Here is a 27,227-nt window from a genome sequence, read left to right as displayed (position 1 = left end):
CTGGCAATATTGCCTATAACCGGTGTCTACTTATACGTGATATTTCGAGAATTGTTACGAGGAGTAAAAGAGTGCCGCAGCAAGCTGTGCACTTGCCGACATCGGCAGCGACTGCTGTCTGGCGATTAACATATAAATCAAACCTCCGACGGCAGGCCGGCTCCTCCTTCGCCCGAATTCGCTCTCGGATTTCCCTGTTACTCACGCCGGATACGTGTGTACCGCCAGCCATCTTGTGCGCTGTTCTCTCTCTCTTTCTCTCTCTCTCTCTCTCTTTCCTAAAAATGTGCCGAGGGAAAGCTGAGAATCATCGAGGATGTATTTTCCACTTTGTCAAGCAGCGAGCAACAAACATAGAAGACAATCAAAATGATAACGTGATATTTAGTGCCGATTTTAGATCATTTTTTCAAAAGGATTTATTATCTCACGAGTCAAATAAATAAAAATGTTTAATAGTAAGTAGAAAAAGCAGCTTTCACATTTAGAGAGAGCGGAATTACGTTACCAATAATCTCTATCAATTTATCGAGAGCTGTAAGCATTGACAAGTCGAATATTTGTGGAGGAATTTTTGTTTTCTACTGTGCAACCAAATAAAAATTTGTCATATTAACTAAATAATCATGCAATTTATGCTGTTTTTTTTTAGATTGGATTATCGACTGTTCCGATGATTTAATAATTAATTTCTATGTTATATGTAACATGTATACGCGTACATGGCTGGATATGTTCTCGAGGAGACTGATTCTACTTGGTGGAAAGTCCACGAGCGTAATTTGAGAGGAAGGAAACTAACGCTCTTGCCTCGCTGGTACATCTCGTTCCGAAGCCATGATGGGTGGCCGAGGCGGGACGAGTCCTGGGTGCCGTAAGTCTGCCACGTAGGACTAACGAGAACCCATCCTGAGAGGATTCTCGGTCTGGACATTCGTACCGTAATGGGTATACTTTCTCCTTTGCCTACTCTCCTATTCTTTTCGCTTTCTCCTCTCCTTTACCCTCGAGCGTCGCGCGCACATCCAGGACGATTACTGCACACCGGGGACGCGCGTTGCAACGACGTATGCAATTTCCACACTCTCGCCGCCCGCAATTTATCAGCGGCAAGAGTCGACCGCAGGAGCACACGAGAAGGCGGAAGATCGAGAAACGCGGGGTGTATCCCGCCGAGGACATGCGTCTTGCTGTTTCCTCACACCGAAATAGCGGAGAGAAGGATGAGAATTGGCTGAAGATATTTTCCCGCGAGATGCAGTTGTTGCGTTTTCGACGACGATCGTCAGTGCAGTCTGATGGAGAAAATATTGAGATATCCGAAGGATTTGAAGCCGCGATCGAGATAAACGTTCGGGAAGCAAGTCGTCGACTGTTCGCGCGATGCGAATTCTGGACGGATTTTGTGACTTCAACCCTACGCTCGAAGTTGTTGCGCTTTTTATCGTGGCGACAGAACGTGACGTCTCTCGCTCTTCGCGACGCGTCCCATATACGTCTGCGTGCGAGGCCGGCGCGCAGCAATTAACAATTAGCGATTTTGATAACGAACTGTAGCATAATTCGAATTAACTCTAATCGAGTAATTCCGCGCTCCGTCGGAATGCACTTTTCGTGCCTATGTACTCTCGTATCCGCCGGTTGTCTAGCCGCTTTAAAGCCGCACCTGTACGTACGTCAGCCACATAATTGGCTTTCGCGATCGTGCCGAAGTACTTGAAGGCGCGAGGATTACCGGGAACCTGATTGCGCGAGAGCTTTGTGTGGCAATTTGGATTTTCCGTCATTCCCCGTCCTTCGCTTTCTACCTTGCTATCCCGGTCGTTTCCACGAAGCTTGTACGCTTTGCCCTGCGAGTAGATAGAGATATTCGAAAGAGCAGGAAAATGGCAGACTAAAACATCTTTCTTGATAAGATGTCTTATGTTCCTTTTTTAGCTTATAATCAATAAGAGGAGTGTTTAACGGAAATCCAATGCATCTTGAAATCATTCGGTAAAATTTAACAAACCAACCCGCTGATCATATCACCTAAAAATATAAAGATTAGTTAAATTGTATTTTATCTCAAGTTTGCAAAAATTTTTAAAAATTTTAAATGTCAAAAATGATAGAGAAAATCAAATTAAATATCTAAAGAATAGATCTTATACATATTATATAATTATAATATTAAATTAGTTAAAGTTAAATAATGAAAAAAATTCATATTCAGTAAATGTCATTTTACTTAAAGTTTTAATTTATTACTGGCAGTGTCATTTTATTATTTCTACAAGAAAAAGTTTTTTTTTTAACTGATAGCAAAATAAAACGTGAGTAATGCGTTCGTAATGCGTCATCGGAGAATCCATTAAAACCGACTATTAATCGGTAAAGCGAGCCAAGATATAGCAAACGCTCGTTAGCGCGATCTGCACGGCGACGCAGTTAGGATGGCTGTCTGGCGAACGGCCGACAAGGCATAGAAAAGATGACCCGCAACGCGGTCAGACCCCCTAGGAAAGAGCGTCGGTTTACTCGAATGAGGGTGGGATAGATGGGACGCCGTGCGGGATGAGCAGCATAGAGGGCCGGAGTTGTAATTATACCTGCATGCATCGTTCCTACATACATACATACATTATAAATGGCTGTGCATTATGAATGAACCGCCGGACGAACCGCCCGGCGAATTATCCTCCCGAAAGAATGGTCCTGCTATTCCACCTAAATCATACCCACCGGCGTCGTTTTGCACCACCGACGATGTTCGCTAACCAAGGGGATAATTTCAACATCGGTGAGCACGCAAATACGGGTAATAAGCGATATGTTTTCCAAAATATTGATATTCTTCTTGTGACATTCCTGTACCTCATATGTACCTTTAATTTATATATATAAATTAAAAAATTATTAATCTACGAAAAGAAAGCTTTTTCTTTTCTTTCTTTTTTTTTTCTTGAAGAACATAACTCATGTACGCGCACATTAGTTACATATACAAAAGAAAGAAAAAAAGATTCTTTTAGAATAAATTTCCAGAATAAGTATTATTTTAATGCTAATAATGGTGCTACTGTTATATCTAAGATTTATTAAAAATGTAAATAAATTTCTCACATTGATTTTAAATCGACCAGACAATTTAGTCTACTAAATTATACAGAGGTATATTCTATATATCTTGTAACAGATTATGGATGAATTTATTAATGAATTTTTTATTTATTAATGAATTTATTATTTAAAGAAAATTCATAGGTTTAAATTAATTTATAAATTATAATCTTTTATCAATCGTTTATTATTACTTTATAATTTCCTGCGAATGTCAGAAAAATTAAATTTTGATAATTATTTAAAACAAATTAAAATATAATATGAGAATATTTCATATTTATTTGTCAACCATATTTAAAAGATTGATTAAAGTCAAGAAGATTAATGCAGAAATTATATAATTACTGAGCGAATCATTGTCGGAAATGGTTGTTATAATTCTGACATCAGTCTCTTATTAAGAAGACTTTTAACTGTATATAATCTTCGTAATGAAACATTTCTATTAATATTATAATATTATAGCTTGTCGCAAAATATCTTTTACATTACGCACATATTATACAAATAAATTTTACTCAGTCCTCATTTTCACTATTTTTTTAAAATAAATTCAGTATTAGTGTGTTGTATATAATTGTTTATCATTCCTCTTCTATCATTAATTCTGAATAACAAAAATAATAATATACTAATTATGAAAATTGATATTAAAATCTAAAACATCTAAATAGCGGAATATTCGACACTAGCGAGTTACATATCTGGGATAACAAAACAATTGGCGTACAGTTTCGATGTTTGTTGTTGCGGTATATACAGCGAATTGTTGTTCATGCTAGATCGCCACGCTATTATAATCGTATGGTGAAAGTCAAAATGGTAGGTAGCGTCGCTTCGTGTCGTGTTATCCTTCGAAACGCGATCACTTTCTGTGAATAAGTGACGTTTATCAGATTGTGAGACAATTAATTTCACTTTAATAATTCATAAATTAATAACTCATACATGTATCAAAGTAAGAGTTATATTTCAAAGCAAATATTACATACGATTTATTCATCCGGACTATTTTAAGAATTGGAATAATAAAAAAATGTTAAGTATTATAAATTATCGTTTTATCATGACATTTATGAATGATAATTAGTACTTCATGATATTTAGATTTAAATATCATGCTATATTTATATAATGCTGTGAATTTTTCATCGTTTTAGATGTAATTGAGTCATTTTCCAAATTTGGAGCATGGGATAACACAAACAAATCGCCGGATCGAATGTTACGAATAGCAAATAAACCGTGATACATCGATCATTTGTTAATATTTTGTTTATTGCGGGAGATTATAAGTTGCCTATAGTTAATATTAACGCAATACAAAATGCCGCAAAATTGTAACATTTTGATGATTAATTTTACGATTATATCTATACAACCATGTCGTTTAAAAATTATATTAATTATTTTGTATCACATATCTATGTAAAAATAAATAAGAATATAATATATGTACAATAATGATATATTCTATCAATTAATTTGACTGGTGCTGTGGTTTGATTATTACATTGATTTTGCAAATCAATTTAGTTATAATATTGTTATATTCCTATAATTATAAATTTGCTATTGTATATTGTATTTGTGAGTTATAAATTATTTCTTATTGTATTAAGGCAATAGATTCGTGAAAATATAATTAATAGAAATTATGCATTTATGGATCGAGATAAGAATATACAATATTATAAGTATTAGTTATATTATAAAGTAAACATAAGATTTCATAGATTTATTTTTTTATAATAGATGATAGATGATAATAGATGATAGCAAAGATATAAGAATCAATATTTATTCCTGGAATATATTCGTTGATTTATTCTGTATATAATTACATATGCATACATACTCATTATATTAATGCATTAATTATTATCACATTTCTGTATCTATCTTATATAATTTATTGTGAAAATACTGGCGTGATATTTGTAATTTATTTTACAGATATGTACATAAACATAAATAATTAATCGATAGGATATGTCTTACAAATAAAAGAAACTGAATAAAAAATAATAAATAACAATAGTGTAATTTTGCAAACATTGTTTTTAAATCTGAGAAAATATTATTCTCTTTTATGTTTTTCATTATATAATTAGGACATTACAAAGCGCATGCCTTGCGCGCGTCATTTATTGTTTGATATTATATACTTTTATATAAAATATTTACATCACATATTGTATAATATCTTACTATTAAAACTTCATACAATAATAATATTAACATTTATACTCGTAACATAAAAAGCAAGACGAAAGAACAATTAACATCGTGGAAAAGCGTCAAAGATTCGAGTTTTACACAGCCTCTTTATGATAGAAATCTAAAATAAACTTTAATACATTCACAGCATATTAATTAAATTTTGTGTGAAATATAAAAATTTGCAAACATATTATCAAAAGTATTTAATATAATATAATTTATTCTATTCGAAACGATATATACACGTACATAATAGATTCCATAATTACGAACGATTATTTTTATAATAATAAAATATAATCTAATATAAATGTAATATAATCTAATTCAAATACCTTTAATATTCGGCATTTTTAAAATATTTTATATTTTATTTTATATCTTATTCTGAGAATTTTATTATAATTTGTATAGTATTTTGTAACACACACACACACACACACACACACACACACACACACACACACACACACACACACACGGCATATAACGACAGCTATTTTATTTATTGTAACATTGTTTATTATATATAAAATATATAATATACAGATCTATCTTTGATAAATCATAATGAGTCTATTAAACAAAATGGTAAATGCACAATAATAGACTATTCAGAATAGAAGAGATATTCAAAATATAACGAGTACAGCATTTAATATTGAATTATCAAAAGATGTTATAGCGTATCAGGTGGATATTATTTGTAATATTCGTAATATTGTTGAATATTCATCTTATACACATTTTGTTAGCCTTGATAATTGTTTACGTGTCGCAGCTAGCGCGCACCGTGTGTATGTATGTATGTATGTATATATGTATGGAGGTGGCGCGTGTCGTGTTTACGAGCGGTCCACGCGCTATCATTCAGTCCCTGGCGTTCGTATGAACAGGTAGCGATGCGCGTCGCTCCGCATTTTCTTGCATTTCTTTAATGGTAAATGATATTAAACATTGCTGTATCTTATGAATGTAGTAGTAAATGCTTATTAACTGACACGTATAACAATTCGCAAGCGTACCGAAACGATGACTCGTTAATAAGATATATATATATATATATATATATATATATATATATATATATACATACATATTTCGCGTGATTTATTTATTTATTTAAAGTTTATGACTTTTTGTAATTGATAGCTCCTCCAATGGGTACGGCCTTAACGTGGCGGAGGGGTTGAGTATTCCAAGGGGTTTCATACCTCTAAGATGAAGAAATTAACGGTATCCATTACATCGTTACTAATAATATTAATATTAACATTAGTTAATATTAATGTTATTAATCATATATTAGTATAGCCACGATCGTCCATAACTCCTATACGGCAAATTAATTCATAAGCGTATCGAAATAATAATTCTCTACAAAATATATACAATATATGTACATTATTTAATGTTCTGTTATTAAGAAATGTTGTAATGTTTCGTGTAAGTTTTAAATATTATTTGTAAAATTATTGAATATTTTCGTCGTACCGTGGTAGAGTAGCCTTAGAAATATTTACGCGCCGTGTAGCGTGCTCCATTGTGTACATACGGCGAGTAGCGCGTGTCGTGTTTACGAATGATTCACGTGCTACCATTCATTCATCGGCGTTCGTACGGACAGGTCACGGTACGCGTCGCTCCGCATTTCTTCGTATTTTTTTAATACTAAACGTTGTTATATGTTATGAAATATGTTATAATAATACATGCTTATTAAGTGATGTGATTAATAATTCGTAAGCGTACTGAAACGACGACTCTATAACAAAGTATACATATATTACACGCGACTTATTTCTTTGAAATTGATGACTTTTAAATATTAACCCCTCCAAAGGGTACGGCCTTGACGTGGCAGAGGGGCTCAGTATTCCGAGGGATTCTGTTGGGTTCCCCAACGGAATCCCAAAGACGAAGAAGCCAACAGTACCCGTTGCACCGTTATTAATAACTTTAATATTAACTTTAGTTAATATTACTGTTATTAATAATGTATTAACACAGCATAGCCACGAGTCGTTCAACGGCTCTTATGTGGCAAATGTCGATTTTTACCGACCGTCATTTTGCCGCCGCCGATTTTTAAGTGAACGAACGAACTGCAGCCAGTTCGTCGCGCCGCGCGTTTACTTCGGGAGTGTCGTGATCGGACTAAAAGACTTTTCCTCATCTTGCGAAGGAGTGCCGTAAAGTATCGCGCGAAAGACTTTTATTTGAAATTAGTCCGCGCGCGATTATAATAATTCGCGAGTGTTTTTCGCGAGTATCCAGTGCTGCGAGGACATTCAATGACCCACCCCTTGAGAGGAGGAGGAGGCCTAGGAGAGGTATCGGGCACCGGCGGAGCAACCTTGGGGTAAATATACATTTCTTTCAAATATATATTGTTAACAAAATTAAAATTAATTAGTTTTACATTTATTTGGATTGTTAAATTTTGATAATTTAAAATTTATAGTTTGAGAAAAAAAACAGTTTAAAATTTTATACGTCTCTATTTCTATAAAGATTTAAAAAAAAATTATTTTATTACTTTAATAAATATTTAATTGAAAAACAAATATGTAGATTCGATATGTATAAAAATTACTTTTTAAAATATTTATCTTTTAGAGCGCTGCTATAATTTGAATGTTCTGTTTCTGTGTTACAGAATCATCGTAGCTACATGGCAGATTCACTCCGCTGTTGCGCATCGGATCGGTGAGTGACAAAATTTTTTTATTGGAGTTGTAAATCTGTGAAACTTATATAATTAATAATTCTGTTAACATATGAGTTGTATAATAGACTTAAACATTTATTTGTATTTATGTTTAATAAATTACATTTTAATTCTTATTTAATATAATTATATCACTTTCCAATATTTAAAGTTTAAAAGTAAAAAGTAAAATTAAAAAATAAAAGATAAAATTTAAAGGAAATATTTATTATTGATATATGATAAGAAAAGTAATTTGAAAAGAATATTTATGTATATTTATTAATTCGATAATAATAAGTCCTAAAATATAAAATTCTGTCATCTGATAAAAATATAAATACAGAATATATACGTACAAATAGATATAAATAAAGATATTAATTACCAATAATTCATATTTAGCATTAATATATATAAATATTAATAACATTATTATTATTATTATTATATAATATGAGTCATATAATGTTACTAATAATATGTTACTATAATTTAATTTTAAAAACAGGATATTAATTATATATAATTTAGCAAAAATATTAGTAATTTCAGAAAAATAAAAATAAAGAATGCATTTCAAAAATGAATGAAAATCAATACAAGTATGCAAATTAACTGATAACAAATTAATGGAAGCAGGTACATATCTCTAGCGAAGTAACAGTAAATCATATTGAATGCAAAATTGAATAATTAACGTAATAGTAACAGCAATATATAAATATAGTGAATTTAACGATTTAATCTTCATTTTTTTACTGTAAATTTACCAATATTTGTTAATAACTTATTATCACTCTAGGCAAAAATGTAACATTAAATAAATTTTTTTCGAAAAATTATATTTTATATCAGAGTTAAAACGTATATATATATATATATATATATATATATATATTCGGGTGATATATATATATATATATATATACGTTTATATATATATATATATACGTATATATATATATATATATATATTATAAATAAATATTAATATATTTTGGCATAAAAAGTTTGCAATTGTTTTTTGATGTTTTATTAGTAACATAATATATTCATAATTAAAATTGCGATAATGCACGCAATAACGACATTTAACGTGTCAAGAAATTCGTGGAAATGATGGACGTATTATTCTATGGCGTTTTACTTCTCATATAACATTTTAAATCTTAATGGAGTGCACTATATATGTGTGTATATGCGGAAGCATGTAAAGCGTTACATGCGTTGCCGAGCAATGAATTAATTACGTGGGTTAGTCGTTCGCACTCTGAGATAGAATCGTATGAGAGAAATTCACGAGCTCGATTTAATATTTCACTCGGAGCCGCGGGGTGCGAATTTCTCGCAAAACCTCCGCACGAAGCCGAAATGTACGCCCTGTGTCGCTCTGCGTAATATCACGTTATATTATTTGTAATAAAATTTAATTAACCGCACACAGAGCTGCGGCGGCCATTAGCGCCCGTGACTCTTGCATAATACGGCCCACTAAATTACGGTTGATGTTGTATGCCACGCGACGCGACGTTTTCTGTCCACGATAATGCCGCGGAATTGGACACGCCGACACCATCGGCGATCAACATCGCGACAACGTGAACGAGCGGCCGCGGCTGCCGCCGTCGCGGTCCTGTCGCATTTTTCAAACTTTGCCAGCAAAATTTCGACCGCGACGGCTTTCGGTACTGCGAGCGCGATATATCAATCCGCATGGCTCCCCTGTAACGTCGGTGATGAAACGGCAGGTCGGCTTGTGTAAAAATATTGGGTGCAAAGCAATTTGGCGATGACGCAAACCTACAACTGTGCTACTGCTAGTGACCTATTTCGGAATCGTACTATACGAGAACTAGGATCCCACAGGGATGACTGATCCGCACAGTCATTTGGGCTTAGCAAACCCACGGACCCAGAGGCTCATCGCATTGCGGACACTCATATACATTTATATGCACACGCGCGCGCGCGCGCGCGCGCGCGCACACACACACACACACACACACACACACACACACACACACACATATCATATACACATATCCACATGCCGTATTACATCTACACATACATAGGTATGCAGCTATATAGAAACTCTTTTGCAAATAATACATAATAATCGAAGAAAAGTAGTAACGGGAGGGAACTAAAACAAGGAGAAAAAGAGGAATAATTTCTAGATATATATGATACCAAACTGTCAATTTGCAAATAATAAAAATTATATAAAGTATTAATATAAAATATATAAAATATGCAAGATATCTTAAAAATTTCAACGTTAAGAGAAAGTATTTAATTGACATTAATATATATTTGACAAGTAGTACTTAAAAATCAACTCGATTTAAGCTGATTCCGTGATCCACTTCCATGGTTGTCAACTTCTTACATGATGTCTTTGCGATGAAATGTTTCATTGAACAATGCTTTAGTTGATAACTTCAAGCGGTAACTCTCGACGAGCTCGCCGGATGCATAACTTCTCTAACGTGCCGCGATGGAACGCGTCCTGCGGTCAGGTCACCTGTTAAGCACAATGCTTAATCGAGCTCCGTAAGTGATTAGGAAACTCTGAGGGGGAAACCGCCGAAATAATTAACATCCGCGTCTCGATGTGCGTCGACGATGTTAGAAACGCTAAACGGTATGTAACGTTATCGAGCGAGTAGACATGAAGCGGACCCGCGATTCCGCATTAGCGCACGAAAATTCGAGGTCTCCCCGCCTCCCCTCCCCCACCCCTTCCCGTTCCCTTCCAAGTAATTTCGTCTGCACGTGAGATATCGCGGTTTGCGGTCCAGATCTTAACATATAACTTCCTTGTGGAGGTCTGCTAGCGAGCGTTGCGCGCGATAGTGCTCGAATACGTGTTAAGTACTCGATTGAGTCCGTTTCTCCCCGTTCGATCGATGAACGGTTGAGGTCAGGGCTAATTGAATTCGACCAGAATCCGGTTTCACGGGTTGTATCAAGCGTTTCCGTCGCAGGAATATTTGTTTCGATGCATGCTGACGGTAAATGCTACCGCTTAGGAAAATCGCCAGGTCCTTTCGATGAAATTCGCGTAATGCATAGTTGGTGAAATCATGAGAATCGGAACCTCGCGTTTATTAGCTAAGCTGGTAAATGTAATTCGAAACAGAATTCGATAGCACTATAGAACAGAAATTGCAGATAAAACTGATGTAATTATAAAAATAATTTGATTGGATAAATGCAATATTTAAAAAATTGTTCAGATTTCATATTGTGCGGGGGGGGGGCGTGTTTCGCGCACACACGTGCCGGACGTTTGCAGGTTCAAAGGGTTTAATAAGAGTCTCTTTCAACTTTACTCATATTGCTGGCATTTATTTCTACAAAGAGGATAATCCGCCGGATTTTAGTTGGTTATTGCCAGCTGTACGCGAAATATACAGTAATTCTCCCCCGTTGGCATTCGTTCTTAACACCAATTTAATACTATCTCTTTTATCGTTATCCGCCGCGTAAATCCATGCATCTATAAATTATGCTCTTTCAGTATTTTGTTGCATCTGTTTCGAAGAAATACGAGATGACAGATCCAATATGGCAGACAAAAATGCAAAAATATAGTCGGATTTGCATGAAAATTGCTTCGTGGAGGGTCCAACAGCAAAAGGGTTAAACGCGATGAAAATCGCGGCTGCGATTGTACATGCAAATATCTTCGTCATTCGAATACGGTTATTATAAAGGTGGAAAGATGTTGCATATGGATTGGAATCATCAACTCAATTTCCGATACCAAATACTGTTCTGTCGGTAGCGAGGAAGAGAGATATGAAAACGCAAGTAATGGCAATCGAATGATTTTTGCAACGATCGTTACCTCGCTCCTATCTTCGATTATTATTTTACATATCTTTGTATCCATTGTTATTCTATGGAGATGCGATTAGCGAAGCTAAATTCAATCGTGATTAGTAAGTGTTTCACATCATAAATTCACTCGTATATATCACTGTCGAGACAGAATAATATTAAAGGTGAAAGAGGTCAAGACTGGTAAAATTAGAAAATACCGAAGAGATTTTATTAATACATATTTTTTTGAAGCTTTATGGAATAATTTGTATATTTAGTAATTTTTTCTCTCCACAAATTGTCACAATGGATCTCTCTCTGTTTATCGAAAATTGTTACTAGCTTATTAAAATTTCGAAAGAAATTCCAGTATTGTAACATTTAATGGCATGATTAACTTTCAATTTTCAAACGGATAAATTCACATTCATTAAATAGATTTAAATAAATTATTAAAAGAGAAATAAAAGCGTCAAAGAATATTACTACATAAAGTGCAGCGAGTAACGTTTCTCCTCCCCGTATATATCGCAATATATTTATCGCGCGGGATACGTGCTCGCGTTTAAGCGAGGCTGCTACTGGATAATGAACGTCCCAAAACGTCCCAAATTCCGGATGCGGGGCGAACACTATTTCCGCCAGGGGAGCAACAATTTCGTGCGGTTTTATATCACTCGCCCCCGGAGTCAACGCCGCGCTCGTGTATCGTCTTCAACGTGTGCCACATGTTGAAAAGTGCATACGTTCGACCATCGCAACACGTACGGTTTACGTGACAGGCCGCACCGTTCATTCCGCATTTGTTGCTCTTCCGCGAAATTTCCGTTATTTGCAAAAATAACATCGCACAATGCGTGACGCGTCCTTATTAGCATGAAACAATATACATAAAATTTTCATTACGAACAATTTCAAGTTTCAAACGTGATATATGTATATTTGAGAGTACTGGATAAATCAACTAATTATTACCTGTATCTATTATTATTTTATATCAAAGTGAACAACGTTAGATGATACATTTTTGTTGCTCATATTTCGCCAGCACTATGCTCTTAAATTTTCACCCGGTTCGCATTTTTGGGCTTTCCATTTCGATGACAGGCCAGCCGTGCAAATTAAAAGCGCGCAGCGTGGGTTCGCCGCGGGCAAACAATTTACCGTGGCCGCGACGAAATATTTGCTTCCTCATAAACAAACCTGGTGATCCAATTTGTGCAGGATGCATTTAGTTGGTTTCGACGCGCTGTGTAAGTTATCGATACATTATAGCAGTGAATGTTAATGAATTATTACAAAAACTATAAAAAAAAATTTTCTCTGTTACAATTTTTCATAAAATCCTTTATTATTAATATTTATTTTTATTTATTACACTCAAAGATATGTAAAAAAAATGCACTTAATAAAACATGCATTTAATATTAGCGCAATATTAATGTGCATCAATATTAATTTTTAGGATTAAATTTAATTAAATTTAAAAGCGTGGTACGTTGCATGAAAAGGCTATAAATACGTGATAGAATAATTTATAAAAATCCTTTAATTCTTGTCACAATGAGAATTTTTATCACAGAATGAACTTATCGCTATTTTAGTTAAATAAAAATATCTTTATTGTTGTCAATACACGAGGAATTATTTTAAGCGCATAGTTCAATGTCAGATGAAATTATATGTCAATTTCATTTTATTTGTCTTTATTGAAACTTTTATCGTATGCAAGATACGTATCTGTAACATACAAGGCATCGCATATATTTTTTCACGAGCAATTTAACGAAGAAGTAAGTCGCGGGGTAAGCGAGTTTGTAGATCCGAAAGAGCATGTTGACACATCGGCTGAGCGCCGATCATGCCGCAGCCGTTACAATGCAATGCTATGTATCGGATATCTACGAATCATGCAGTACGTACACCTCACGTGTAACGCATCACGCGCCACGCATACGCCACATAGATTACCATGTTAAGACCAGCCTAGATAGGACTCTAAGCGAGATAGGCAATTGAGGGACGAGCGGGCGTTGCGAGGCGACACATTCTCGTCATACCTTAGAATAATCTCAACGGCGATGAGTTATCAAAATTTATTTGCAAAATTTACTTTACGTTATTTTATGTTGCGCTCTTTCTAAAACGTAGGGATTACATTTGTTGATTTTTGTCACTTTATCGGAACGTTAACGAATCTAGAACAAAAAACGAACTTTTTGATACAAAAGCGATGGACGAATGGATTGCGTCAAATAGATGAAAGCTTTGACGTTTTTACAACGAGGCGAAAATTGGAGAAGGATAGACAATAGCTGAAATAATCTGAATAAATAAAATTTTCTCGTAGCAGATATTTTTATATATTCCTCATATCTTCTCACGAGATTGAACTCCTAAAATATCTTATAAATATGTATGCCTTATATTATGTATGCTCTTAAATTTACATTCAATCGAAAAGATATGTGTTCGAAGAATTGTGTTTCCAGGTATCCTTCGCCTGTGGAATTTAAAGAACTTAATAATTAAATCGCGAGTACCGAAATATAACCGATGAGGAATATCGAGCGATGTTTAATTTACGCGCAAGCCTGCTCGGCTCGGCTGCCTACTTGAATCGTTAATATCCACCAGTGCTAATTCGACTCAACGGAGTTGCACGAGTTTCTCGTCTTTGTTCCCTCCACGGCGGCGCGCGATGGTTTAGCGATTGTGACGAGAACGCGTCGCGACGTAACGGTAGAGACAGTCGGAAAGACAGGCAGTTCCCTACCAGATCTTACCACCTTGCATAATGCATCGCGCGACGCCACTAAGTCAAAGGGGAAACTTCCCCTGAGGTGGAACGCCAGGAACACACACGTCTCTTCACTTCTCTCTTCACTTCTCTCTTCGTTCCTTATTGCTCAGCAATCCGTTGCGGATCTGTCTGCGGATCTCTCTGCTTCATTCTCTCTTGGTTACTTCTATCTTTCTCAATGCGATCGATCTAATTATCCCTTAATTGCCGAAACATTTCGATCGACTTGTCATCGGCAATCGCCAATTTTATAGACACATGCAGAATTATGACCAACGTGTCGTGGCAAAATCTGCAAAACAAATAAACTGTCTAGTTACTGAAGCGAACATTGAACTATCGTACCGTGAAGAACGAAAATCGCTAATAGTCGAATGTTTGTTTGTACGCAAAAATTTGCTGCACATCGTCAACTAGAGTATAAAAACCCGTAAAAATTTCTCATGCAAAAATAATTGACGTTTTAACCAAATAGTTACGCATTAGCGCGATCAAACATACGTGACTTTGGTGGCTGTTCGCTTCGAATTTGCCTGCGTCGAGCTTCACAGAGGAACACCGTGCGGTACGTTAATTCCAAAATCCTATGAAGCACTTCGACCATCGTCATCTTGTATGTATCACGTCGTACCTGCGTAGACGCTACGTGCGGACGGTGGTACAGTAATCTACTTCACGCGAAGTTTCCGCCGAGCTTGAGTTAAGTCGGCCGCGTCGAGTAAGCCCCCGGTGTTACCATGGCTGATGAGTCCGGGACACTTTGGGGTACGGTTACCGAAAGACGACACATTCTCATCGCCTTGCGATAGAAAGTCACTCGCCGACTTCGATATAGATTATCGATGATCTCTCTCTCTCTCGATACCGGCTTTTCAGTTTCGATCGATAGCGCGATTGAATTCGTTTGTCGCATAGAGACTTGTTTTATTCATTTTAATCAATTTATTCATTTTAATCTGATTTTAATTATTTTTCGGGCAATTATGGCAGCATTAATATGCGTCTTTAAAACAAACTTTATATTATTCTTATTATATTATTATATTATTCTGGAGTTAGGAAATTTTCAGCTATACGAAAGATGAGCTTATTATTAATTTAGACTGTTAATTAAGATTATAATAATACATAGTTTTGAAAATAAATAATTACTTTCTAAAAATTTAGGATAACTATATACTTTGGATAACAGTATATTATTTATTATCACTGACGGTGATGGAACGATCATAAAATTATAATTAGGAATTATTTAATATTTTGTATTAATTACAGTTTGAATTTTAGATTGTGCAATCTATTACATGTAGATCTACACGTAGATGTACATATATATCTACGATATTAACACAGAGCTGAATTAGCTAACTCCAGCATACTCTGATGTTCTACATTTTATATGTGTTACGAAGTGGCATAATCATATAACTTTGTGTCATACCACTAGTTAACTTAGAAAGCTTATAACTGAGGGGAGTATATACTTCGCAAATGCGTTTATTCGGCACTATATAACGAAATTTTGGTAGCCATATAGTTTAACATTAATAATATCTTGCACAATAGAACTTTAACGTGTATGTTGCCATTGTATTAGTCAAAACCTTTCCATATTTACATTATTCATAACCAAGATTTGTTTAAATGATTTTTACTTCATAAAAATGTAATGTCATACAATGTATTAGAATATATGACGAAATTTACTTTTAATTTTAAAGAACCAAAGCATATTTGTCACAAATTGCATTATTATAATTAAATCGAGTGATTCTATTCTCAATATATTATTAAATCTAATGTTAAATATTGGTAAATCTAATCTAATTTCGATATCTTTTCTATTAATATTTAAAAGATATCTAATTTCGATATCTTTTCTATCAATATTTAAAACGAAATGTCTTTTAAATCTTTTATTAAACCTAGTTCAATTAACTATCACGCTGAATTATATCCATTTTTTGAAGAAATGCAAGACATTGATTTTTATTTCATGAAAATAAATTCCTCATTGATATAAAAATCGTGTGATTTTATATAAGATAGACTAGATATAGATATATTAATATCTTCTTAGATATTAGATTTATAAATGTGTATTTTTTATATCTTTGCATTAAATAATTAAATTAAGATAATTAAACATTGAAGAATGTAAAGAATATAAAGAATAAAATATTATATACAATATGGATATTATTAGTGTATAATATTAATTCAAAACAAATATTTCTTCTCACAACTAATAATTCTGTTTTAATTTTTATTGTTGAAATAACGGTTCAATATATAAATGATTAGTATTCTAAATTCAAAATTTACAATAATCATATAATTATGCAATTACTTATAAATACATTGCATAATAATTATTAATTTATTAATTTTGTTTTGAAATAATGTTGCAAAGTTTTTAATTAAAAAAAAATGTTAATATAATGTAATCAATAACAAAATGGAATAACAATGAACGTAAATAAAAGATAGCGTAAATATAAGCTCATTTTTAAAAATATAATTAACATTTAAATATTTTTTAAAGTATAATTTCTGATGCATATGCAACAAAGATACATATAAAACATTATTTATAAGTTTGAATATCAATATTTTATTATGCTGAAAAATTTCAAGATTTGAAATTTTAACGAGAAGGGAATATAGTTTTACGTAAGATAAAATGTATAATTTGAATGATAATCAGTGCTATTGCGCAATTCATTATAAATAATATTATAGAAAGAAATGCGATAACATCCATATCGTAACGTTCGTACCATGGTTTATCGCTTTCACTAAATTGAAGATGATTTATTCCTTTGTGGCGCATCACGTATTCTATCCACCATATTACATTCTCGAGGCTGTCATATGGCCGATCTTTGAAGAGAAAACTGAGATACATCATCCTTTCTTTATAGCTAAACATAAATTAAGAGTCTATTAGTACAGGTTTACTATATTATATTAAGAAAAAGTTTCTTACTAATTTGATACAAATATTAAAACTATTGTAAAGTTATTTGTATTAGCATATCTTTATTCTTTATATCGATTACCAAGAAAATTTTTTAAATATGACTGTCAAACTTTATTTTTTTGTATAAATGAGACAATCAAAATAAAGAGCTATTTCAAAGTTATTAAATTTGTCACAAAATATTTTTCAAATACAATTTTTAATAAAATGTAAAAATATATAAGAAATTACTGACAAGATGTCAATAGCTACTGGATTTGTCATTGTACATGACTGATGAAGCCTTAATGGCAATTTGCGTGACGTTCATGATCGACGTGATAGCCAATATATTATATATTCTGATGGTCTCTATATTTTGTACATGTTATGAAATGGGATAATTATATAACTTTTTGTCATATTATTTAACTCAGAAAACTCATAACGAGGAAGAATACGTTCGGCATTCTACCTATACCTATATACCTATAATACCTTTTATTATTAATGATCTCATGAATAGTACTATTAAGATTTTCTTGAGTAATTTCGTGTAATTTAATTTGTTTTGCCACGCCCAAGGAAACCAATCGCCGAATCCGATTTCCTTGTTCGGATATAATCGGAATTCCTAAGAGTGGAACCGCGTAATGGAAAGCTTCTTCAGTACTCTGCAATCCGCCTTGAGTAATAAACAGCTTGATATTCGGATGAGCTAGACAAACAAAATAATTAACATCGTACAAGTGGATTGTCGAAATAATGACTTCACACTTTTAATTTTACCAAGTACGCCTTGCTGTAAAAACCATTTTGAGATAAACACATTATCGAGCTTCCTCGGTAACTCGCACTCGAATTTCCAAACTATTTTATAAGGTAATTTCGAAAACACTTGAACAAAGTTTTCCAGCATTTCTTTTGGTAAAAAGTGACAGGTGATACAAGTGGTTCCAAAACTCACGTAAATAAATCCTTCCGTTGCATTATCCAGAAATTGACCTAAATCCTTGTCATCATTTCAAATTTAATATACATTTATTGTGAAATAATCTAAATTGATAATAAACAAACAATCTAGTTCAATATAATAACAAAAATAATTATTTTTAAAGTTTACATACGTTCGGTAAAGACGGTGGCGTTTTTTGTATATGAATGCCACTAAAAAACATGACATTTGGCTGCTCAGGTCTAGGATATGTGTATATTGGGTGCTCATTTACTAACATCAAACTCATATTTTTCATTATGTCGGCGATTTTTGGTATGTCATTTCCAAAATATTCTTTAGCAATTTCGTCCCCATCCCCTATAGCTTCATTAATGTAAAAATAGATAGTACGCCACGTGTCAATAAAATTCCATAGTCTTTGCCAAATTGATGGTTGCTCCTCAGACAATACATCAAATTCCCAGTTTGAAGGATGCGATGAAAGTATAGGACCACCAAAAATGTATCGGTGGTAATTATGTAAGCCCAGAGTTAAGGTTCCTATACAACAAGTTAGTCAATGTTAATTCTCTTGCCATTTTTATCCCAGAAGAAAAATCAGTATTTTTATGTTTATAACAGGAAATGCTGTTATCTTGAGATATTAATTGTTTTTTCTTTAATTTACATATACATATCACTTGCATACTATATCTTACATGTATTGCATTACTTGCAGAAATCATCTTACCTATAAGAGGAGCATTAAATTTATGCGCAAGAACATTTATTACATAACATGATATTTGTTCTATAATAATCGCATCAAACTTTTCATTGCTGTTATAGAACTTTATAAAATCTGGATTTTTAAATAGTAGTCTGACATATTTGTTTGCCAATCTTGCTATGTCTTTCAGAAATTCGATCAGTGGCATTTGAGATATTCTTTTAAATCGTTCATTTATCGCTACATGTTGTGATATTGCAATTTCTGTATAATTTTGTAATGTCGAATCTTTTATCGGATGTGTAGTAAGTACGACCAGTTCGTGTCCACGTTTATGTAAGGCTAAACATAACGATCGATGAACTATCAGATGACTTTCAAAAGGTGCAACCATAATCACAAATATTCTTTTGGCACTTGCTGTATTACTTGTTAATAGAATGCATAAAAATAAAACGACAAACATTGTACAAGTAACTTCCCTCATTTTGCCGTTTTGTCTTTCTAAACTAAACTAAACTAAACTAAACTTTCTAAACTAAACTACTTTTTGAAAGTAACGAGTTATTCATATAAATAGTTTAGCCATTATTAAGAATCAAGGTTTCCCTCCTCAAACGTTTATTTTTTTAGAATATATTAACATAGATAATATATACACTTAAGTTATGTGTACATGGATATGAATAATTATATGCATATAACTCAAGTATATATAATGTCATACTTACATTTATATCAAATCAGGTGATAAATGTGTAAAAGAAAAACTTTGTATTTAATATTTAGTTATTTTATTGTTCTGTAGACGCGGATGCGTATTTTTAGTTCTATTGTATCCTCTTCGAAGTTCACATCTTATTAAAGAGACCACAAAATCGTTTATTTTTTTACGTTATTTTTCTAGCACACTAATTTTTTTATTGATTTATTAGAAATCTTTTTCTATTTTTTATAAAGTTAATACAAATCTTCTTTAATATAATTTTAAACATATTATCGTTATATATATTTTATAAAATTGTGATATATAATTATCTGTACATATGTGCTTAGCCTACAATTATTATATAAAATTAAATATTATGCAACTTTATAGAAATAAAAATAAAAATTTCAAGGTTTAAATAATAAGAAAGGAATAATAGATGTAACATTAATTTTTTTAAAATTTAAAAATTAATTTCAAAGTTTAATTATAACTTTACATATTTTAAAGTAGAATGTAATAAAAAATTGCAGAGATTAATAAGAAAGCTTCTATAATAAATTTTCTTTATAAGAAGATATGTTACAATAATATGCAATTATTGTTAACTTAAACAAAACTTTTCGTATTCTATTATTCTATTGTTTTATTATCTGGTTTTACCAGAAAAAATAACACATTTTAAATTTAAAATTTATTTCTGCATTTATGTACAGCATATAAATTATATTTATAGAAATCGAAACATTAATATATAACTATATATAAATATTTTGTGTGATTTTTCTTTACATAGATTATGCGAAACATTCAAAACTGCACAATATGCAATTAAGGAATTTTTCATCTTTTATTGAGTAATACTCGTTGATTAATGTTTGACTACAGATAGAATGCATAATAGTATTCAAATAATATTTTATTATTATTCATTTATTCTTAATTTTTAACAAATGTATAATGTGGCTTAAGATGACATTATAGAAATTACGCATATGACAATACAAATTTTAAATAATTTAATAATATTATTATTATATATATCAGAATTAATGCGTTTTTGATTTGGTATATTTGTACAGAGAATTCGATATTATTCGTGCATGAAATTGCAAAATCTGATATAATGCCCACATAGAAATGCAGGATGCAATAAATAATATTATGGCGAAAAATCCGATGATATCCCAATCATATCGTTGATACCACGGTTCATCGCAAAGATTATTTCGCAAGAAAGATGTCCCATTTTGACGCATCACGTATTCAATCCACTGTACCGCATTTTGAAGACTGTCATACGGTCCGTCCTTGTAAAGTTTACTCGTATGTTCCATCCGATCTTTGTATCTAAAAATAAAGAATAGTTCTGTTATATTTTAAAACGTTTTCAACTTTTTTATTATTGTATTACGTCAACCATAATATAACATATAATATAACATAAAGAAAACTTATTTATTAGTTCGTAATTTATATAATAGTACCTTCTGTTATTTATAACTTCATGTATAGTGGTCTCAATAATTTCTTTCGAAACATTATTATACTCAAGACGTACTCCAATACCTAATTTTACTACATTTCGTACTTGATATCTCTGATCCCATAAAATGGGTATCCCTATGAGTGGAATCCCATAATAAAAAGCCTCTTCTGTGCTCTGAAGGCCGCCTTGGTAAATGAATAGTTTGATATTTGGATGAGCTATGAGCAAGAAGATTAACGCAAGCTGCAGAGATTACTTGTCCTAAGATAAAGGTATAAAGATGAACTTAAGACATTTGCATCCGTGAATTATACCAAGAATGCTTTGCTGCGGAAACCAATTCGATGACAGTATATTTTTACATTTCCAGGGTAATAGATCAGAATCATATTTCCAAATGACTTTGTATGGTAAGGCGCAGAATGTGTCAACAAATACTTCGAGAATCCTTTTATAATTTGGTAACTCCTTCCATTTAACATTGGTCCCAAGACTCATATAAATAAATCCTTTTTTCGCGTCGTCAAGAAACTGCTTTATATTCTAATGAACATAACGAGACTAATGGTTACATGAACGTATTGTATAACAATATAGAGCGTTATTGAATTTTACTTGAATAGATCGAGAAAATTATGTATCTCTATATATGTATATATCTATATACTTCTGGTAGAGGATCTGGTGTTTTTGCGATATGTAAACCATGGAAATATATAACATTCGGTTGTTCAGGTTTGCCATGTAAAAACGCTGGATGTCTATTTACGAGATATATGCTCATGTTTCTCGCTATATCACTGATATGCGGTAAATCTTCTCCTAAATACTTTTTCGCGAGCGCATCCTCTACAGGAACAAATTTGTTCACCCAAGCGTACATCTGCATCCACACTTCATAAAAGTTGACGAGTCTTCTCCAAAATGACATATTATTTTCAACTGGCGTATTGGTTTGCCAATTAGAGATATGCGATGGGAGAATCAAGGATCCAAATGTATAGCGCAAATTATTGTACATATCCAGACTTGAAATACCTGCGTATTATGTCATCGTTTATTATCTCGTGCAGTATGCAGTTATAAACGTGTAATTATACCCCAAACTAAATCGTAATCTAGCTCCATTAATTTATTGATTTTTAATATTATATTATATGTATTCTCTTTTCGTTACCTATGAGAGGAGCATTAAATCTGTATGCAAGAGCATTTAGTGAAAATGTTGTGCCCTGTGATACAATAACTGCGTCAAAATGTTCATTGCTACCAGGCATGTATAATTTTTTAAATTCTGGATTTTTGAAAAGCTCACGATTCATGAAGTGCCCCGCAGTCCATAAAATACGTTCCACTGCTAAAATCGGAAATGCTATATTTGCCGCAGTGATAGTAGGATACGACAACTTTTTAAATTCAGGAAGACCGTTATAAAAATAGTTTAAGTCGATTTCTGTATAATTAGTTAAAGAAGAATTTTTTATAGGATTCGTAGTCACTGACACAATCTCATGGCCTCGTCTGTTTAATTCTAATAATAAACCACGATAAGTTATTTGATGGCTGTATGATGGAAAATTTGATATAAATAATATTCTTTTGGCATATATTGCATTATATTGCACCATCACGCACAAAACTGTCATTATTGAAAATACACACATCTTCCACATCTTTCCAGTGTTCTCAGCAAGTTGTACCGTTAAGAATGTAAACTGCGTTTACTGTCTATGTAAAAGGCTCTATATATATATATATATATATATATATATATATATATATATACATGTACGAATGAAATACTATTCATGACGAATATTTACAATAGATTTGAAATGTGCATAAAATATATTTTGGAATAATTATCTAGTTGTATATACATTGAGCATCGAATGATTATTTAAATAGTATACATAGTAGGTAAGTATGTCAAAGAATCATTAAGCACTAACTGAACTACTTTGTTTGTTGAACGCATTATCAATTGTAATGCGGATCGCTATTATAGTGTGGTTGGACAATTTCTAACCGATAATCTAAATCTTTAATGCAATTTCGATACCGATTAAATGTTCATTTTAATTAGCCCTTAGAGAGAATTAAATATATTTTAAAAATTTTTGTAATATTTTCTTAACTATATCTTTAACTATCGTGTACGATATTCTTTTATTATACATTATTGTACAATTTTGCGTCCCGATCATTTTTGACTCGCTTTCAACAGTAACAAGATTTTCAAAACTACAAATTTAACTCGCGATATTGTGTAAGATAGTGACAATATATAGATAGTATATTAATTTATTTGTTTTTTTTTTCATCTATTTATCAATATTTTTCTTTCACGGTAAATTTATGTGTTCAAACAACCGTGTTATAGTGATTAATGCGATCGTTGGCTCTTTACAACGTAAGTACCGCCGTGTCGGATATAAAATCGTTAAAACGGACGTGTGGACATTCTCATAAATCTGTCGGTACCATAAATTCATTGTTGAGATATATTTAAAAGCGTGCTGTCTCTGGTAACAGACGGCGATAAGTTTTCTCAGGTCGCTCGTTTCTCCATCTCCTGTTTTCGTATCGACTAAAGAGGCCGTGTATCTTAATAAATTGCGCATTAGTTGCCAGCCTCTCCGACACCACCCACATCGTGTGTACTGATTTCATAATTTGGAAAGTTCTACTATTTTACGAATTATTTATGTAGATATATCACGAGAGGAAATCGAACTTTCGTCTGCCGGCCATGTCGGTGTTGTTTGCCTATTGTACTCCCCGGCCGGAAATGAGATACCGGATTTATACAAAATAATCCAAATATCGGTTTCATATTTGTTCGAAAAAGTTTATCGTCGACAGAAAGTCGATATTAATTTTTAATAAACATTCTACTGCGCGTATTGCACACTTTTATACGATAATAGCACGGATTACATCCTTCATGTTATAATATTTCATTTATAATTTTATTTAAATAATCATGCTTTGAAAGATTATGATTAATATTTCATTATTAATTTTAGATTATCAATTTGATACATATCAAGCATATTATTTCATAAATTTGAATACAAGTCAATATCGTCAAATCTGATAGAAAAGAGTTTTAATAATTTATTCATATTTCTCTGATTAAAAAGCTCAATATATCTCATTAAGAAGACACTCCATGATGTATTTTGTAGCATATAGTTGTTCGATTTTCACATGTACAGGTTTTATTTATTTTTAAAATAGTATAGTACCCTTCACGATGATATATGCGATCGCGAGTATTACATGCCAATAGGTTTCTGCTGAAAAATATTATATTTCTCGCAATGCCACGTTAAGCACACATCCTCGGATTGACGCATCTTTTATTAATTCACGTTATCCGGAAAAGCAGCGCCGCGATGTGCATAAGCACCTGCGGCGTTTTCCTCTAGTTCCCGTCATGTGAACATTATGAGGCTGCCTCAGTATAGCGGCTGTCGGAAGCTACGACGAGGAAGACCGCGATATGAGTGCGCCGAGAATCCGACGTTTTGCATTATAAAGCCGGTGGAAAAGCCGGGGAAGAATTCAGGAGGACGTCAATAAAATCCGCTTGCGCGATGCCTAGTTGTTCTCCTAACGCGTATTCCATGACGGTAGGAGAGTGACAAGCGATTTTCGATGAATGGAAAAGGACTCTTTACATTTTGGAGATCCATTGTAATATCGACACGCGAATTATCCTCCAAGATGACCGCCACGTGCTTAGTTATCGACGTCGATGGGACGGTTATTGTTTCCTTGAGAGAAGAGCACTGGATTCTTCTCTACTTTCACAAACCACAAATAACATACGATTCCGTTTGAAAAACTCTGTATCACGATATCCTTTGTATCCGCCATTCGATACCTTTCGGCATTCGCTCTTGTTTGTTAACATGGTCATTGAACTAGACATGACGCATCGCGCCAAATCAAATATTGATACATCTTTCGGCGTAAAATTTTTTACAATCATGGACCTCGGTGAAACGTGGATTTACAAGGCGTTCGAGTTATATATATCGTAAAAGGCTCGTATCCTTAATTTGTGAATTAAAACTTTTAGAATATTCATTAGATTACAAGAGTAATCGACTGCATTATCTATTCCGGGAAATTTGCGGTTGCGTGCTCTGCTTTTGGTGTTTCGGTAACAATCTAATTTATCTTTGCACATGTACGTCATGAGCACCAGATCAAAATTTCCAAGTAATATTAAACACCTGTCAAACTAGGGACAGCAAAGGCAGATTGCGGTATCATGGTTTGGTGTCGTGTACGAGGTATATGGCCCAACGAAATACAGTTACGAGTGCTTTTCGGGATATTATGTTTGAGTTCGTTCGCAATATACGCGTGCGAACTTTACGTGGCGATGTTAAAGTAATGATAGCGATTGTGAGTATTAAAAGGCAACTACGAATATTCATTCGAGGACGTTAAAACTGATAAAGGTGTCGAAGTAAGTCAATGCCAAAAAGATAGCAGAATTAGGTTTACATGTATTTTTTATTTTCTAATTATATTTTCTGTAGTAAAATAAAATGTTCTCTCTCGAATTATTCGAAAGTATTTTTCCTCGTTTATATCGCGTTGCTGTGTTTGCAATCTACTTTTGCGTGGAACACGTTCGAGAGATATCGTCCCGATTGATTAATGTTTGTTACATCATCTTTAATATAAGGCAAGGTACAAAGCGTAGACGGGGTAAAGAAATCTGGCCGGGAAGATAAGAATTCATCTAATTGAAGTATTTTAATTATTCCGTAGTTAAAAGGAAGTTCAAGGCACGAGTGAATTTTAGTGAGTATCAGGAACTTTAACTCGGACGACTCGTCGACTATTAAAAGGTAGTTAAATAAAATACCAGCTACCTAAGGAAATTACAAACGGAACGAAAGTATAATTACTGAGAAGAACATTATATAAAATTCAGCGTTTAATTACGATTTCCGTTATACTGGGACATGGAATGGCTGCGTTCTGCTTGGCGTAGAATAAAGAAAGCTTCGTTGACAAACGTTATTTATTTTAGTGCAAATAAGGAAACATTACTCGAGAATAATACTGGTAATAACGCGTTCTTAACTTTTATAAAAATATAAAACACCCGTTATAAAAATACGTGTGCGCATCTTTTTTACTTTTACAAGTACAAATATGTGTTAATGCATATGCATCGGTAAAATATCAACATTGTTTAAACATCACGTCAATGTCAAACGTGTAACGCGCATGTGTTAGATATCGGCAAACGTTATCTGCACGCCACGTTGATATAGTCAAAATGCACAACGGCGCATTGGGAATACCTAAATAACTATAGTATATACGACCGCATTCGTATATTTACTATTCGGCCATTTGACAGATTATAATCTTGTTTGCGATATATAAACGGGAATATAAAGTTATCTAAATAAACTTGACTCTGAGCAACGCTATGCCGCAGTCGGCGCTAATGCGGTTACGATTTTGAGATTAAGCGCTGTATGACATTACGCGAAATCCGCGCTTAATAAGGTCTCTTCAAGACGCGACGCGGCGAGAGAGATCTCACCGCAATTTATCTCTGCCGTGTATATCCATCACGGTCAGTGATTCGATCACGGGACTGAGACGGCGGCCGTTTGTACCTTCGATTCCGTCATTAAGATAACACTCATGGTTTATTCAGATGACCACGTGCTTGAGAGCGAGA

At 33.1% G+C, this 27,227-nt stretch overlaps 2 protein-coding genes across 2 annotated transcripts; both read right to left on the bottom strand.

Moving 5' to 3' along the window:
* Nucleotides 1–17,283: 17,283 nt before the first annotated feature.
* LOC105432633 (UDP-glucosyltransferase 2-like) lies at nucleotides 17,284–19,848 on the bottom strand. The gene is made up of 5 exons (XM_011647532.3): nucleotides 19,326–19,848; nucleotides 18,765–19,135; nucleotides 18,427–18,649; nucleotides 18,136–18,355; nucleotides 17,284–17,599 (listed from the first exon to the last, which is right to left on the bottom strand). The coding sequence occupies exons 1-5, from the start codon at nucleotides 19,789–19,791 to the stop codon at nucleotides 17,323–17,325; spliced, it is 1,557 nt and encodes a 518-aa protein (XP_011645834.2). The 5' UTR covers nucleotides 19,792–19,848; the 3' UTR covers nucleotides 17,284–17,322.
* A 1,066-nt stretch (nucleotides 19,849–20,914) lies between these two features.
* LOC148937885 (UDP-glycosyltransferase UGT5-like) lies at nucleotides 20,915–23,254 on the bottom strand. Its single transcript, XM_089070330.1, has 5 exons — nucleotides 22,680–23,254; nucleotides 22,170–22,540; nucleotides 21,817–22,045; nucleotides 21,501–21,720; nucleotides 20,915–21,363 (listed from the first exon to the last, which is right to left on the bottom strand). Exons 1-5 carry the CDS (start codon nucleotides 23,173–23,175, stop codon nucleotides 21,063–21,065), a joined length of 1,617 nt encoding a protein of 538 aa, XP_088926456.1. The 5' UTR covers nucleotides 23,176–23,254; the 3' UTR covers nucleotides 20,915–21,062.
* Between the last annotated feature and the right edge of the window lie 3,973 nt (nucleotides 23,255–27,227).

This window comes from Pogonomyrmex barbatus, unplaced genomic scaffold (assembly GCF_055798465.1).
Source record: "Pogonomyrmex barbatus isolate J1 unplaced genomic scaffold, ASM5579846v1 scaffold10, whole genome shotgun sequence".
Lineage (NCBI taxonomy): Eukaryota > Metazoa > Arthropoda > Insecta > Hymenoptera > Formicidae > Pogonomyrmex > Pogonomyrmex barbatus.
Note: the sequence above shows the minus strand (reverse complement) of the source record. Positions and strands in the feature narration are given on the sequence as shown.

Bases quoted from the DNA above. Each gene is read 5' to 3' on its own strand.
- LOC105432633 (XM_011647532.3), bottom strand. From the start codon at position 19,791: ATGAGGGAAGTTACTTGTACAATGTTTGTCGTTTTATTTTTATGCATT. The intron at 18,650-18,764 runs GTATGTAAACTT...AATGATGACAAG, and splicing joins CGCCACCGTCTTTACCGAAC to GATTTAGGTCAATTTCTGGA. The intron at 17,600-18,135 runs GTATTATAGGTA...ATTTATGTTTAG, and splicing joins GAGATCATTAATAATAAAAG to CTATAAAGAAAGGATGATGT.
- LOC148937885 (XM_089070330.1), bottom strand. From the start codon at position 23,175: ATGTGGAAGATGTGTGTATTTTCAATAATGACAGTTTTGTGCGTGATG. The intron at 21,721-21,816 runs GTATAATTCACG...TCTTGCTCATAG, and splicing joins TCCGCAGCAAAGCATTCTTG to CTCATCCAAATATCAAACTA. The intron at 21,364-21,500 runs GTACTATTATAT...CTTTATTTTTAG, and splicing joins GAAGTTATAAATAACAGAAG to ATACAAAGATCGGATGGAAC.